The 17,652-nt window shown below is 40.5% G+C and overlaps 1 protein-coding gene across 2 annotated transcripts in view; it reads left to right on the forward strand.

Annotated features, from left to right (window-relative positions):
• The window catches only part of HDAC1 (histone deacetylase 1), a 30,239-nt gene that overhangs the window by 9,436 nt on the left and 3,151 nt on the right, over positions 1-17,652 (forward strand). Inside the window, exons 4-12 of one of the 2 annotated variants that reach the window (XM_063140208.1) lie at positions 1,696-1,770; positions 7,754-7,892; positions 8,676-8,817; positions 9,726-9,818; positions 12,160-12,268; positions 12,615-12,755; positions 13,335-13,443; positions 13,563-13,693; positions 17,161-17,313. In XM_063140208.1, coding sequence (XP_062996278.1) covers positions 1,696-1,770; positions 7,754-7,892; positions 8,676-8,817; positions 9,726-9,818; positions 12,160-12,268; positions 12,615-12,755; positions 13,335-13,443; positions 13,563-13,693; positions 17,161-17,313 — 1,092 coding nt within the window. Of the gene's footprint in view, positions 1-1,695; positions 1,771-7,753; positions 7,893-8,675; positions 8,818-9,725; positions 9,819-12,159; positions 12,269-12,614; positions 12,756-13,334; positions 13,444-13,562; positions 13,694-17,160; positions 17,320-17,652 lie in introns of both variants that reach the window. The other variant, XM_063140207.1, reaches the window with a different exon arrangement.

The following is a 17,652-nucleotide window of genomic DNA, read 5'->3' on the forward strand; positions in this document are numbered from 1 at the left end:
TTCCACCGTTCTGTCTTAAGAACTCCTCCTCTTATTCCTTGGAGGGTGGACACTCGCCGCTCAAGTCCTCTCACTTTTTCTTCCAAAAGTGCCACCAGCTTGCACTTGTTGCAGGTGTCCGCCATGTCGATCTCAGGCAGGAACACAAACATTGCACACACTTCGCAGGTCACTACCGCTAGGGACTCCTTTTGGTCCATATTGTCTATTTCTGTTTTGTTTTTTCCTTTCTGATTATAGCGGAATTGCCTGTGCTTTGTCCTGTCCTTACGAGAAGAAAAATATTTTGTTGTTGTTTGTTTTTTTGTTTTGTTTTTCTTTCCCCTTAGAGACCTCTCCTGCCGAATTCCCCCTGTCAAACTCCTGTTTGCTCCCCCTGTTTGCTCTCTCTGTGGGAGCTGGCTTCCTTTTCTAGCTTCTAGTTCAGCTGTGCCAGCTGCTCTTCTCTGCTTCTGCTCAGCTCCAAGTCAGGGAGCTTAATGAGGTCACTGGGTGGCCGACAACTATCAACTATCAGGTCACTTTATACTGAGAACAATCAGCAATCAGGCCACTTCCCCATCAGGCCCTGCAGCAACTCTCACCACCCACCCCTTCACTTCTTCACTCAGCACTCAGGAGCACATGGCAACACACAGCCTCTTTGAATTGGCAGCCTCCTGGGTTTCCTTGAGGCTTCTCTTCTCCCTCTCTCCTCTTCCCCTACGCTCCCCGTCAAACTCCTGTTTGCTCCAACGTCTTCAGTGCCAATGATCAACTTGGGCAAATTTAACATTATTATTATTATTATTATTATTATTATTATTATTATTATTATTTATTTATTTATTTATTTATTTATATAGCACCATCAATGTACATGGTGCTGTACAGAGTAAAACAGTAAATAGCAAGACCCTGCCGCATAGGCTTACAATCTAATAAAGTTGTAGTAAACAATAAGGAGGGAAAGAGAATGCAAACAGGCACAGTGAAGTGTAAACAGGCACTGGGTAGGGTGAAGCTAAACAGTATAGAGCTAAACAGTATAGAGTCAGAACAAACTCAATATTTAAAAGCTATAGGGAACAGAAAGGTTTTTAGCTGAGTTTTGAAAGCTGTGATTGAGTTTGTAGTTCTCAAGTGTTCTGGAAGAGCGTTCCAGGCGTAAGGGGCAGCAGAAGAAAAAGGACGAAGCCGAGCAAGGGAAGTAGAGGTCCTTGGGCAGGCGAGAAGCATGGCATCGGAGGAGCGGAGAGCACGAGCGGGGCAATAGTGTGAGATGAGAGAGGAGAGATAGGCAGGAGCTAGACCGTGAAGAGCTTTGAAGGTCAGCAGGAGAAGTTTGTATTGGATTCTGGAGTGAATTGGAAGCCAATGAAGAGATTTCACAAGTGGAGTGACATGGTCAGAGCGGCGGTGAAGAGGCTTTTTCTCTGTAAGCACTTCATTTCTCTCCTTGTGCTGCTCATGTCTGGCTTACATGGACTGTTTGGAATGGCAAATCTTGTCCTTCCGCCACAGTTTTTTTTGTTCGTTTGTGCCCAGTGTCCTCTTCCCTGTCCCCCCTGCTCTCCTAACCTAAGGACTGTCATTACCCTGGACAGAAGTTCCTTCAGAGTTCTGAAGGCTCCTCCTCCCTGTTCGGCCAAATTCGTGCACACCTTTGGATTAAACTTCGTCTTGTAATGTTTACTTTCTGCTTTCTTTTTCAAGTCAACGTTGGAGAAGATTGCCCTGTGTTTGATGGCTTGTTCGAGTTTTGTCAGCTTTCTACAGGAGGCTCTGTTGGTAAGTAACAGCCAAGTAAATAAAAAACCTTGAAGGATGAATGAACTGCAACTTGAGGTGTGAAAAATATCTCCCTTAACTAACAGTACAATCCATTGTTTAAGAGTGTGCTCGTCCCACGCCACATATGTACTGTATAAAAATTCTGAAACGCTCCATAACACTGCATATATCTGATGAAGTCGACTATAGTCCAAAAAAGCTTATGCCAAAATAAATGTGTTAGCCTTTAAAGTGCTACAAGATTCTTTGTTGGTTTTGCTGCAATAGACTAACATTACTACCCTCTGGAAATTGGATGTTATTGTTGTAGATACCATCTTTAAATACTTGGAGAGCTTCTCAAAATGGAGAAAGATGGAAAGATCCAATTCTGTATCCTGTTCAGCTTAGGAATTATAACCTTGGTATTTTTAATGTGCTATATATGGTATATCATGGAATCAAATTAAAATCTTTGGAGCCGGGATGTTTGTGGATTTAGAAATGTGCATGGCCCCAAAACAGACTTCCTATGCAAGCAGGGGTAGTGGGAAGATGAATGGGCAGCATAGCTGTATAGGTGCATGTATGTTTTGCTCACAGTTGTACCACATCATGGGTATTGTATTAATGGTTTCTTGTGCAAAAGGGTGCTTCACAGTGAAGATGCTTTGGTGCTAAAAGGTTAAAATACCACTAGAGTACAGGTATTATAGGAATACTTTGTTCTTATTCATGTAAACATGAACTTGTAATCCATTTTTTTTAATAGATTTTTATTTTAAACACAAAATAAACATCATACAAAAACAACAACACAACATACTACATACATTTGAATAAATGTGGAATACATATATATTGAGTATTATCTATTACCTATCCTATCATACAATATAACCATTCTTAACATATAAGTGCCCCCCCACCTCGGGATCTATTCCTGCTTCCAAAATCTCATGCTTTTTTCCGCTGGCGGTTTCCCACTTCCTTTAGAAAACACAAATATTAGGAACTGTTTCCAAATTCCTTCAAAATCATTTGATTTAGCTATACCTCTTCTCCATTTAATATTACTTGTCAATTTATCCTTAATAGCTATATCCCATACTTCTTTATACCATTCTTCAATAGAATATTCCCCTTGAATCTTCCAGTTCCTAGCTACAATCAATCTCGCTGCAGTCAACAAATTTGTTATCAGTTCCTTAATTTCCTTTTTACATTTAAAATCATCTTCAAATAGTGACAGCAATGCAACTTTTGGTGTTCGTTCTATCTTCATTTCCACAATTTCTTCAGTCTCCAAAAACACCATCTTCCACAATTTTTGAACATAGTTACATTCCCACCACATATGCAAATACGTTCCTTTAACCCCACAACCTCTCCAACAATTTTCTGATTGCTGATTGTTTATCTTATTCAATCTAACCGGAGTTAGGTACCACCTCCATACAATTTTAAAATAATTCTCTTTTATTCTTACTGACATATTTCTCAACGCTCTTTGTTTCCATAATCCCTCCCAACCCTGTTGTCCTATTTGTACCTTCAAATCTGTCTCCCAAACCATTTTACCCGAATTATCCTCCATCCCTTTCTCCACCAATATTCTGTATATTTCACTCATCAACCCTTTTAACACTGTTCTTTTCTCCCTTTCATTTTCTTTCTTAACTATTAGTTCCTCAAACTTTGTTAATTCTCTACAATCTCCATTAGCTCTTACCCACTTTTTAGTCCACTGTTCTAATTGCCTATAATTTAACCAAGTTAATTTTTTATCCTTAAGAACCTCTTCCATATCCTCTCTTGTGTTCATGCCTCTTAACCATTCCCTTAATTTCATTTTATTTTTTTCTATTAAAACTTTGCTTAATCTACTCTTTAATTCCTCCGGAAAATTCTTCAACATTATTACCGGTGACAAAGGAGAGCTGCTTGGAAGCAGCTCCCCTTTATATTTACTCCAAATTTCCCAGTGAGACCTCAAAAGCGGGTTATTTATACTTTCCACCCATTTTTTTTTCCTTCCATAAAAAATACATTTTCCAAATTAGTCTCTATATTACTTATAGTTTTATCTTCCATTCAATCTAATTCCCCTAATCCTGTAACTGCCTCCACTATATATCTTAATCTATTAGCTACATAATATAATTTAATATTCGGGAGACCCAATCCTCCCTTTTTTTGGCTTAAATACCATTTACTTTTATTTACCCTTGCTTTCTTATCACCATTACAATAATTATTTATAATCCTTTGCCAACTTTTTAGCTCTAATTCTGAAATTTTTATTGGTAGCATCCGAAACACAAAACTAATCTTCGCTAAAATCTTCATTTTTATTAATGCTATTCTTCCAAACCAAGATAAATTTAACCTTTTATATTTCTCCAATTTTGCTAAAATCTCTTTTTTAACACATTTAAATTCTCTTTCTCTAAACTCTCTAACTTCTGCGTAATTTTTATTCCCAGATATCTAATCTGATTCTTAACTCTCATTTCTCTTCCCTTTTTTCCCCAATCCTTCTCTTCCTTTTTAGTATAATTAAACAACATCATTTCTGATTTAGACCAATTTATTCTTAACCCCGTAATATCCTCAAATTCTCTCAATTGCTGTTTAATTCTCCTCATCTTCTCTATTGGATTTTTTATCGTCAACAACGTGTCATCTGCAAACATATTCAATCTAATTTCTTTCATACTACCTATTCCTTCAATCTCCTCATCTTCTCGTATTGCATTCGCCAATAATTCCATTACCATTACAAATAGGACTGGTGAGAGCGGACATCCTTGCCTTGTCCCTCTGGCTAGTCGTATCTTATCTGTCACACCATCATTCACTACCACTACGGCTGTATTTTGAGAGTATAACTGATCTATTATAGCTCTAAATTTATTTCCAAACCCCATTTTATTTAAAACCATCTTTAAAGCTTGCCAGCTCAAACAATCAAAAGCCTTAAAAATATCTAATGCCAGAATTCCCGCTTTAACCTTAGATTTATTTATCACCTGTATTACATTTAATACTCTTCCCACTAAATTAGGCATCTGTCTACCTGCCACAAATCCACATTGGTCCTCCCCTATATATTCCTCTATAAATTTATTCAACCGCCTTGCTAAAATAGTTGAAAAAATCTTAGCATCTTGGTTTATTAATGAAATAGGTCTATATGAATCAGGGACAGTCAAATCTTTATCTGGTTTTGGTATTAAAATTATTAATGAATGTTCCCATGATTCTGGTGTTCTTTCCCCTTCCAATATGGAATTATACAAATTCAATAATTTTGGTACTAAGATTCTTTTAAAAACTTTATAATATTCTGGGCCTAAACCATCTACCCCCGGTGATTTACCTGGTTTCAAATTCTCAATTACTTCTTCTACTTCACCTTGAGTTATTACCTTTTCCATCAACTCTTTATGCTCTATTTTTATTCTCTTTTTTATATACTTTTCTATATAAGCTTCCAGCTTTTGTTTTTGAATATCCTTTCCCTTATACAATTCTTGATAAAACTCCTGAAAAATCTTTACTTTATCCTTCATTGTATGACAATACTTCCCTTGTTTATCCTTCAAAATCCCTATCCCATTCCTGGCTTTTTCTTTTTGTGTGAGTCTGGCAAGCAATCTAGAATTCCTATTACTGTTTTCAAAATACTCCCTTTTCATATATATTAAATTTTTTTGAACCTCCTCTAAATTTAAATTTTCTAATTGTTTTTTCTTTGCTTGTATTTCTATTAATTTATATTTATTTTTAAATTGCCAATAATCTTTCTCCATTTTCTTAATCTCTTTCTCCAATTGTTCCTGCTCTGCTACTTGTTGCCTCCTTAAATTACACATTTCTCTAATACATATCCCTCTTGATACTGCCTTCATGGTATCCCAAACTACTGCCCTTGACGTTTCTCCCTTCTCATTAATTTCCCAAGACTCTGTCAATTCTCTTTGCATTTTTTCTACCACCTTATTATACTTCAAAAGTTTTGTGTTTAGTTTCCACCTAAACGCTTCCTTATAATTCTTTTTAACTGTAAACTCTAAACTTAACAATGCATGATCTGTTACTTTTATTACCCCCATTTCCATTTTACATACCTTACTTGCAAACTCTTTTGAAACCATTATATAATCTATTCTAGAGTATGTCTGATGAACTGAGGAGTAGTAAGAAAATCCCGAATTCAATCCATTCAATAAACGCCAACAATCGACATAATCTTTTTCTTTTACTAGTTTATTCAATATAGTAATATTATTTCTTTTTTCCACATTTGTGGGATTTGATCTATCCACTCTATTGTCCATTACCATATTAAAATCCCCAGCCAAAATAAGATATCCTTCCCTAAACTCCTCTATTTCATCAAACAACTCCATAAAGAACTCCCTATGTCTCTCATTAGGGGCATAAACATTTACTAGTGTATATTGTTCACTTTCAATTTGCCCCTTTATCATAAGATATCTACCATTATCATCCTTTTTTACAGTTTCCAATATGAATCCACTTTTTTTTGAAATCAAAATTGCTACTCCATTTTTTTTTGACGTCCCTAATGACTTTTCATAGTACACTGACCACTTTGTGCGAATTTCATTTACGCCGTCCAATTTTTGGTGTGTTTCTTGTATCATAATTATATCAGATCTTTCTTTATTTAACATTTGTTCTATTCTCCTCCTTTTCACGACTGCCCCCAGACCTTTAACATTGAGCGTTGATACTTTAATGTTCTTATTCATATTCACCCTTTTGATTTTCCTTCCGATCCCGTGTGCTCTGCAACTCATAAACATACACAACAATAAACAAATTAAACCCTGAACCCCCCTTCAACTCCCTCCCTCCCACCCTATTAATCCCCCCCAACCCGCCTCCCCCCCACTACCTTCCCCCCCATATCCCCATGAGTCTATTACTCCGGCCACTATCTAACTTAGGGGAGGGGGGGGAGGCGGGGCCCCGCCCTGGCGGCAAGATCTCTATACTTAACTACTTAACATATTATTATCTCATAAACCATTCCCCATTTTACCCCGTCCCAGACGCCCCGGCTTTGGCTCCATTCCCAACTCCAGCTCCAAGACTTGCATCTTTAAATAACCCCAAACTCTTCAGCAACTCTTTGCCCTGCTCCAGAGAGGTTACTCTGTGTTGGCCCCCAGCATAAGAAAACTTTAGAAAAACAGGGTAACCCCAAGAATATCTCACTGTATTTCTTGTTAGCGTTTCAGTTATTTGCTTGACGCTGCGTCTCCATTGGAGTGTTTGCTGACAAAGATCGTTGTAAACTTGCACTGCTTTGCCTTTATATTTAATCATAACCATAGACCTCAATTTCTTCATCACTTGCTCTTTTTTGTAGTAACTGCCAAATCTCACAAGAATGTCTCTGGTTGATCCTCTATAATTTGCTCCTCCCACTCGATGGATCCTTTCAATATCACAGTCTTTTATATCCAAATCTGGCATCATATCATTGAACCACTTCAAAACTGATTTTCTCAACTCCTCTGCTGGTTCTTCAACAAATGGTTTAATTCGTACATTACAGCGACGGTCCTGATCCTGAAGCTGGATCAACTTTAATTCTTGATCTTGAAATCTCACCTCACAACTTCTTTCAAAGACATCCTGTTTTTTCACAAGTGCTTTTACTTCCACATCCATCTTTTTTATATCTCTGTCATTATGAACTTGTAATCCTTGAGCGCCTGGGGGGATTTCAGAATGGTTCTCAGATTCTTGCATCAGGATTCAGAAGTGTTGACATTTACACCATGCAGCTTATGCTCTGGGTTTTGGGAATTTTTATGGCAGGTTTGTTACTTTATAGCAATCATTGTGGAATTTGGGTATCTTATGGAAAGTTCTGTAGGACCAATTCCTACTTGTAGGACCAATTCCCGCAGCATATTCTGTGCTATCTGTTTTGTGTCATTGGTTTGAATTGTCTTCGCAGCCAGTGCAGTGAAGCTGAACAAGCAGCAGACGGACATTGCTGTGAACTGGGCAGGAGGTTTGCACCACGCCAAGAAGTCAGAGGCCTCAGGCTTCTGTTACGTCAATGACATCGTTCTGGCCATCTTGGAGTTGCTAAAGTATGTAGAAAAGCAGTTTGCCACAAACCTCTAAATGAGCTTTGAATTTCTGACAGAAGGGACAGCAACACATGCACACACATACACACACACACACACTTGTGTAAATAGATCCCCTTTTAAAATTCAGAGCTTTTACTACTGGTTTTAATCTTTTAAAATTTTTGTTCATGCAAGCAGCAGATAAGGCATTAAAATTGTTCTTACGCTGTACCAGTTCAGACTTCAAGGGGCAGATGGCATGATTGAATATTCCTGCAGACAAAAATGTTCCTGAATACAAAAATGTTACCTGAACAAAGAAAAAGAAATGTCTAGGTATGGGAGCTTCTAGCATAGCCTAGCCTTCTCCCTAACATGCTAGTTTTATATGTGCAAGGAATATTTTTCTCAGGGATTTTCAAGTGGTGTTCCGAGGGAACCCTAGGGGTTCTCAGACAAGCTTGTCTAAACAACAGCCAGATTTGCTTTTTGACCATTTTGGTCTTCCCCTGCCACGGGGAAGTGCCAGGGGAGTTCCTAACAGGCCTAGTCTGGGGTGTGTGGATCACAGAATATTCTTCAGCTGCTTGGGTCCCTCAGCAGACATGTTGAAAGGAATAGTGTTCCCTGAAAGTCAAATGTTTGAAAAGGCAGCAGTAGACCTAGCCAAAAGTTTGAAGACATAAATATTTTCGGTGCTTCCTCCCTCTGACCTCTTGGGCAAATGAGCTGTGGTTTTGACGATAGTGGAAGTGATTTGGGGCTATGAGTGCTGGTCTGACATTCCTTTTGCAATCCCAGGTACCATCAGAGAGTGTTGTATGTTGACATAGACATTCACCACGGCGATGGTGTGGAGGAGGCCTTCTACACCACAGACCGCGTCATGACAGCCTCATTTCATAAGTATGGCGAATACTTCCCAGGAACAGGGGACCTCCGGGTAAGAACGGAGGTTTGGGCAGCCTCTTTCTTGGCAACCCAATTGCTAATCTGTCCTTCCACTGAAACACATTCTATCCAGTTCTGCTTTGTTTGTGGGTATCTCCCATCCTAACCTCCCATCTGATGCTTCCAGTGCTCTAGCAGCTTTGTATGGAAGAGCAATCTAAATCTACATAGGTCTCCTCAACCTGGCTTGAAAAAATTCTTAAACCAGAAACCATTTTCTTCATGCTACTGTGATCCTTCAAGGAAGGAAGATGTTGGCCACAAATAATACAACACTCTGAGGATCAATCTTCTCTCACCCCACCTTGCTCCCAATAATGTTTCTAGCCCTTTATGGCTGTGAAGGAAAGCCTGGGCAACACTTGATGATGAAAACTCAAACTGGGAGTGATGTAGAGAGTATCACATGATTGAGAAGTGGGGCTGTGTAACTCCTTGCCCTTCCCCTGTAACCTGCAGGAGTAAAAGAAATATGCAAAAGAAGCCAACCTGCACACTTGCAAAAACTGCATACCTCATTCAGATTAAAGAGTTTGACTTTGTGGTAACCTCCCCCCGACCCAAAAGCCACCCACATACAGTTTGATTGAAAAACACACCGACACCGCATTCAGGTGTTTTGGGGAGGGACAGGTCCAGGTGAGATTATCATCAGTTCTATCTCCAGGATTTGGTGTGTGTGTGTGTTGAGCAAGGCATGAGCTGGGAAAGGTGGCCCAAAGCAGTGATACCAATGTGCTGCCTGACCTCCTTGGGTGCTCTGCGCAAAGTGAGAACAGCAGTGCTCCGTGTGGGCAGCGAGGCCTGTGCTGATCTTGGGGGTCCCACCAACCCCCAGACTTCACCAACCTCTGCAGGTGGTCTTGTGTGCTATTTCATAGTGTCTCATTTCTCCTCTAGGACATTGGTGCAGGCAAAGGAAAGTATTATGCAGTCAATTACCCTCTCCGGGACGGGATCGATGACGAGTCGTATGAAGCCATTTTCAAGCCGGTTAGCTTCCCTTTCTGTTGTATCTCATGGGTATTCCATAGCTGTTACTGCATCTGCATTTGCCATGGTGGCTTATGCTCGCTCGTGGTGAATACTTCATCATGCCCTAGTGAAGGTGACAAGAGAGGAGCACTAATCTTCCTTTCCAATTTTGAGCTGGGGAGAAGCAGAGATAATCTCTGGGGTTGTGTTGAGCTTCATTGGGCTAGAGAGGATGGCTGGGGATTAGTTGCGTCTGTTTGCGGAAGTATCTGGCAATTTGTGATAAGAAGGTGCCACTTTGCACAATTTTACTGTATGTCTAAACAATTCATTTTAGACAGGGACCCCCCCCCCCAAACAAAAATCAATTAGAAATCAATATGGTGGCCATCTTTCAAAATGGCGGACTCTATCTTAAAAATGGCGTAGATAAGCAGTTGAGGTGTCTTTTAAAAAGTTTTTTGGTCAAAAAATTCAATGGTAATATTTTAAAGTAGGTATTTTAATAAATTTGCTTAAAAATGGAAAAAAAACCTAGAAAAAACTTTTTTATTGTAAAATTTCTTCACTAATCAAAATATCTCAATTTTTTTTATGTATATAGGGGGAAAACAACCAAAAATATGAACTAGTAACTGTTATTACAGTATTCCTCATTTCTAAATTTATTGTGTAGTATTGATATATATTGAAGTATACATAAACTAAACTACATTTAAGAAGTAATTAAATGAAATCATTGTTCAGTGTCCTCAAATGGTTCTTCTACTATTGGGTCAGTAGACTTCAAGCACTTTGCCTTACAGTTCTTACACAGCAGTGCACATGGGATGCCAGCATTTTTGCAACTGCAGCGTGACTGGCATCCTGCTTTACAGTTGCAGCAGACCAACTCTCTGCAACTCTCCCATATTGCTGGAAGAGATGTCCACAATGGTGCCCATATACCATCAGTTTTTATCCAGCCCCACTCTGAAGGTGGAGGTAAGACCGGATTTGCAATATGAGACTGCCCCGACATATGGCCACCCTGATAAGCAGCCCTTAGTATGTGCTTTTGCAAGGCAGCTGCAGTAGGAGGCACATTTTCTAGCGATGTAAACCTTTCGATGTAAACAGCATTTTCCTGGCTTCAGTGATGGACGTGCCAGTGCATTCTGTACTGCAAAGCAGAACAACGTACGTTTGAAGTTTCTGCTGCAGTTCTGGGCTTAGATATGGCATACGGTTTGACAGTGCAAACATATTTATCAACTGCCATAGTTGCAACATTGGCAAGCGGCTGATTCCAAAGTGGTCCTTTAGTGCATAAAATACAAATATTGTCCATAAGTCTTGGAGAAGGTGTGGATGCTCGACGTGTCTTGTGTGGCGTCTGTGTTGATGATTCCCCACACAATGGTGGTTCATTTTGAATTGTCACTTCTTGGTTACAAGACTGTGAACGTTGAACTGCACGGTTCAGGTTTTTTGTGTTTTTTGTTGATGCCAACGTGCCTTATGTCTTTCAAAGGTATGCTGCATTCCTTCTCCTTCGTCAAAATATTCAATTTTTACATCATTTGGTAACCTTCCAAGTTCTTTAAATTTCACTAGATTCTCTGATAGTGTCTTGAACCTGGCACTCCATTGTTTTGGATCATGATGTTCAGCTGGACAGATGAGGTCACCTTGTAGTTGGCACAAACAGCATTTATTCCAGTCGAACCCAGAAGGAATTACTTGTGTGGAGGCGAATTTAAGTTTCTTCCGCATAGCCATCACATCAGTTCACCTGAAGAAACAATAAACCGCCCAGAGAGCCCTGGCTATGGGAGCGGTATATAAGTGTAATAAATAAATAAAAAAATAAAATAAAATAAAAAGACTTGTTACTTGTGAAAAATTTAAGCTATCTTAAACAGCGGTAGATGACTAAAATGTTTGATTAGTGAAGAGTTTTCAAAGAATAGAATTAATAAATAAAATGTTCTTTTGTAATTAGTGCGATCAAAATAGTTTTTATAAGCAAATTTATTAAAATAACTACTTTAAAATATTACCATTGAATTTGATTTTGGGGGGGTGTCCCTATCTTAAATGACTTATATAGACCTGAAGTAAACGTGAGTAAAGTAGCACCTTCTTATCACAAATTGCCGGAACTTAATGGTTTTTTATGCAAGCAGCCCTCACTAGATGGCCATTTGAGCACCTTGGCCTCTCAGCCCCAAAGACAGCCCTCACTCTTCTATTCCAGCTCCAGATGTTTGGGGCAGGGCAGTGGGTTGTCCCTGATGACTACATGTTTTGGACCTCTATGCTTGCTGCAGAGCCATCCTGCTCAGGTGTTTGATTGGACTCTATTTTCATTGTCCAGGTGATGTCTAAAGTGATGGAGACGTTCCAGCCTAGTGCTGTTGCACTGCAGTGTGGCTCAGACTCTTTGTCAGGGGACAGGTTGGGTTGTTTTAATCTGACCATTAAAGGTAAGAGGGATTTCTTACAGGTGGGTAGGATGGGAGCTTACCTAGGGCATGCCCCCAGTTGCTTTGTCCCTTGAAGGCTGCACAGCATGACCTGAAGAAGCGCTTCACAGAGTGCTGGATGCAAGTTTTGGGTCTCGCACAACTGCATGTGATCAAATGGTTGTGCTCCACTGTCCTGTGTGGCATTGCGCATCCTGCTTCCAGATGCTTCGGCAATCTTTCTTCAAGTGGGTACTTGGGTTGCTTGTGTCGCTGGACATGACCCCTCCACCCCTCCCCACTTTTGCCAGCTCGTTGCTGATCAGAAGCTCTCCATCCCTTCTCTTCGTCTTTTGCTGCTCCTCAGGTCACGCCAAGTGTGTGGAATTCATCAAAAGCTTTAACTTGCCCATGCTGATGCTTGGAGGGGGTGGCTACACAATCCGCAACGTGGCCAGGTGCTGGACGTATGAGACAGCTGTTGCATTGAACACAGAGATCCCAAATGGTAAAGTATTTATGGTAAAGTGTTTATTTCCAGAAAGCCTTTTTAGATTCTTGCAGTGAGCTCTGCAAGAAATAGGGATTGCGGGCAGCCAGGTCTGCATACAACCTAGGCATGGGGAATTAGGACGTACACTGGCTTACCGAATGGATTTATAACAGAGAAACCAGCTACCTGAAAACAGGTCCCAAATAATGGTATTCAGGCACACTATGCAGTTCTGTGATGATGCGAAGGGAATCCAATCCCTGTAAGCTGCTGGCATGGGAGACCTCCTGGTAACCACATGTGCGCCCCCTTGAGAGGGCTGAGTAGTGTGACCATGTGATCAGTTGTGCCCTGCAGCTGTGTGTATTTCTTGTGCCAACCCCACCCCTCCAAACAAGCCAGTTCTGCATTTTGAGCCACTTATGCAGGTTATGGGAATTTGCATGCATTTGCTTGTTTGCATAATGCTGCTACATTGGAGGAGGTGTGAGTTCTTCCATTTGTTTGTGGCTTCTCTTAGAGCAGCATTTGAATTGCCTTGCTGCACATACAGACCCAGTTATATTCTGTATGCGTTTTTCAACACCTTTGCAGAGCTTCCATACAATGATTACTTTGAATACTTTGGACCAGACTTCAAGCTCCACATCAGTCCCTCCAACATGACTAACCAAAACACCAATGAATATTTGGAGAAGATTAAGTAAGTTTTGCTCCTATCTTGAGTGAAGTTGGTCTCTTCTGCTGCGGGAATGCGTGTCTTACCTTCTGCTGGGCCTTTCTGATTGCTCGCTGTGGGGCTTTATGACTGTTTGACTCTAGGCAACGTCTCTTTGAGAACCTGCGGATGCTTCCTCATGCTCCCGGGGTCCAGATGCAGCCAATCCCGGAGGATGCTGTGCCAGAGGACAGTGGAGATGAAGATGAAGAAGATCCCGACAAGCGCATTTCCAGTGAGTGCTGGGCTCTCTGGGGATTGTGGACTGCTTGAGGCTGTGCAGATGCAGATGCCCATTTTTATGGTTATGGCAGGAAAGCTCCATAACCTCTGCTAGTCTGTGTGGGAAAGCTACGCTCAAAAAGTTGTTCCTTGGCTGCTGCATAGAGAAATCAGCCCCTTTCTAGCCAGTTGGGACTACCTTGCTTAGATATGTGGCCCCAGCCGAAAATAAACTTTTGGCTTTTTGTAGAACCCCTGATATGAATTAGGATTGTCTTTCAAGGGCTTAACATGAACATTGCAGGTGTGGAAAGTTCTACCTTTTAATCACAGTCTGTGTTAGAGTGACCCAGGTTTCTTGAAGGAATGACTGGACATTTAAGAGCCAAGGTGGGCTTCTTTTGGGTTAGAGGGTCAGAGACCAAAGTGCAGCCTAGGTAGATTGGCCAAGGACTTTGGGTATAGTCTAGGGCTGTAGCCTCCTGCTGTCATTGTGTCAGAAAATTTGGCAGGAAAAACACACACCTTGAATGCATTGTTTTTAACTTTTTAAAGTCTGAATGAACAGTGCTGAGATTTAAAAGTCAGTGTTTGGCAATTGATTTTCAGTCTTGTATTTGTGGGAAACAGGAAGGACTCATATTGACTCTGGCAAGGGATAAACTGGCCTGCTCCTGCTCCTGCTCCTGCCCTAGACTTTCCAAAGACAGCCCACCTCTGCAGTGTTGGGGTTTCCTTGAGTTGGTTGTCATGGCCATTGGCGACAGCAATGTCCGTCGCCAATGGCAATGACATCCATGTCATAGGATGTTCACAAATGTAGTGCTGATTTTTAAAAAGTCGCTAATGGAATGTTGGAAGTTGGTTCAGCTGCTCTAAGGAAGTGGGAACTTGGCTTGTCTGGGAGGAAAATCCCTTTAAAACTAGACTGAAGAGGAGATAGAAAAAGAACCCTAAATGGGATTGGGGGCAGAAGGGAGGGTGTGTGCACATGTTGCTAGTGAGGAGGAAGAGGGAGACGGTCACACTGTCTGGGAACCGAGTCAGGCACCGCTGCCCAGTGCTGTGATTCTGCAGGATGTTCTTAGCCCTTGTGGCTGAACTTGAAAAGGCGCTTGCTGCGATGGGGCTGAAGTCTTCCAGTAGCTGGGGAAGGACTGAGAATTCATCACCCTGCACTAACTCCTTGCCCCTCCCCCATGTTGGCAAAAACTAGAATAATTACATAAGCTAGATAAAATGGCAAAATAAATTATGCAAAATAAGAAACTATGCAAAGTGGACGAATACGCATTATTCAATGGTAGTCAAAGAATCCTTTTTTCTTGGGCAAATGGTTTCCATTCTGTTGAACAACACAACCCACCAGCCCAGCCTCTTCCCACATAATGGTACATAAGTAAATCATGTAATGTCCTTAATACTGTAGAACGTTTCCTGTGTGCATGTGTGTGTGTGCTTGCTGTCAAGTTTTTAAATATTGCTTGGAAGCTCTCTTCTTCCCTGTCCCAAACCAAAAAAGCCCGGCACAGCTAGAGACATGAGGGCATGGAAAAATACAGAAAAATAGGTTATTTTTCCATTTGTTTCCAAAGATGTTTTTTGTTTTGTTTTTCTGAAAAAATGAACAGCTTCGGATTATAGATTATTTTCTTAAAGAATTTAAGGCAAAATATTAATATATTGTTACCCAGCCTTTACTCACTCCGAAATGATTTCTAAAAACCATGTAAAAAGAACGCTTCTATAGAAAGACTAGAGATGTAAAATCTGGAAATAATGAAACAGTGCAGGGAAATGTTTTTTAAATCCTTTCTGTAAGATTCCTAGCATAATTTTTTTTTCATTTTTTATTAAAATTATTGATCTAAAGTATATTTTACATATAGACTTCTATGCTCAGTTTTCCAACATGTGTGTAGAGTCACCATTGTGCATTCTTGACAGTAAGAGCTCTATCACACCTTCTTTTATTTGGTTTTCATCCACGGTTTCCCCTTCCGTTTCCTTAGTGAGTTGAGCGCTGAGCAGTTTCACGTGTGTGCATTGTTGCACTCTTTCACCTGAAGTGCTACTATGCTGGCAAAATCTCCCACGCCGCCTGCTACGTTCTCCTTTCCCCTGCAGTTAATTTTTAATTTTTAAAAAATATTTATTTTTGAGCAGCAGCCTCAAACTGTGCAATTACGGTAAAACAACACACTATATAACACCCCTAAGATCATATTAAACTCCAAGGAAGGGAGGCCATTTGTAGGAAGCAGGAGGGAATGCATGGGCTGAGACTATTGCTGCCAGTTGGCTTGGGAAAAGTTTACAGGGGAGGAGAAGCGAAAGTTTGTTTTGTTTTGCTCATTTCAAAGGGTGGGCAGATGAACAATAATTTCTTTTGTAAAGGTGGTCAGGTCCCCTCCTTTGCTTCAAGGTATCCAAAATGCTTATATCTGCATAACTTTTAAAGATAAAGAGATCAAATTTGGCATAGTGATAGCTCTTAAGGAGGGCTTTAACCACCCCAAGTTTGAATCAGATCGGTTCATCCCTTGATTTTAAGGAAATTTTTAAATGAAATTAACATAAATGCTTACATCTGTGTAATTTTTAAAGCTGAAGAGATCAAACTTGGTTCATCCCTTGATGTTTTAGGAATTCTTTATTTCTCCCCCTTAAACCCTTTTCCTGATAGTCCACCAGTGCGAAATTCCACCTCTTTGCATTAGTGAAGGATCAATTTTCCTTTACTTTGATCATGTGAAGCTGCGCATCTCCAAGTTAATAAAAAAGAGATCTGCTGTTCCATTACTCAAGAGTAAATCCCATTGCTTTCAACTGCATTTACATCCAAGTCATACTAAAATACCATGCATGCTTACCTTTGAGTAAACCCCATTGAACAGAGAAAGAGACTTACTTCTGAGTAAACAGAAGACCTCAGAAGTAAGCATAAGGTTGCAGAACACTTCTTTCCAGTTTGCTGTTTTAGACTTTTTTTAAAAAAAGCTTCTGAGTGACCACACTGTTAAAGTCAGTTCTGTAAGTGTTTACTCAGAAGTAAGTCTCTCTCTCTTCAGTGGGGTAAGCATGCACTGGTGAACTATCAGGAAAAGGGTTTAAGGGGGGGATTAAAAAACACCTTAAAAAATCAAGGGATGACCCAATCTGATTCAAACTTGGCATGCTGAAAGCTCTACTTGAACTATCACTGTACCAATTTCAGTCTCTTTATCTTTAAAAGTAATGGAGCTGTGGGCAAGGAGGGTGCATTTTCCACATTTCTTTTAAGGTGAAATTGTATCCCTGTTCATGCCTACTCAGGAGTAAGAACATAGAGTTAAATGGGACCTCTCTCCATCCCCCTTCATGTTCTTTCCCCAAAAAAAAACTCTGGGGGGGAAACTGTTTTTTTCATGGCCTCAAAATTTCTGGAAATTTTACTTCTCTAAGCATCCACTGATGTATCTTTTTTCTTCTTCCCCACAGTCCGCTCATCAGACAAGAGAATAGCTTGTGACGAGGAATTCTCAGACTCTGAGGATGAAGGGGAAGGCGGACGCAAAAACGTTGCCAATTTCAAGAAGGCTAAACGGGCAAAAACAGAAGAAGAGGAGAAAGAGGAGGAGAAGGAGAAGAAAGGTGTGGGTGGGTGGGTGGGTGGGTGGGTGGGGAACCCAGAACTAGCTACTACTTGTACATTTATTATTTTGCATGGTACAAACCCCAAGGAAGTTCTCCTGCTGAAACCCTGGGATGTGCTTGTAAACAATAAGTAAATGACTACATCTGGCTTTTACATAGATCTCTCCAATAATCTCCCACTCATGAATCTGATCAAGGTCTGTGCTTGCTGCACTACCAGGTGCTTCCAGACCATGTTCCTGGGCCCAGTATATGTTTTGAGAACCAGGACTCAATCAATAAACATCTACAGAAGTAGCAAGTGCCCCTGAGCATGTGCAGAGTGCACTTCTCTTT

This window comes from Elgaria multicarinata, chromosome 13, assembly GCF_023053635.1.
Source record: "Elgaria multicarinata webbii isolate HBS135686 ecotype San Diego chromosome 13, rElgMul1.1.pri, whole genome shotgun sequence".
NCBI classification, from domain to species: domain Eukaryota; kingdom Metazoa; phylum Chordata; class Lepidosauria; order Squamata; family Anguidae; genus Elgaria; species Elgaria multicarinata.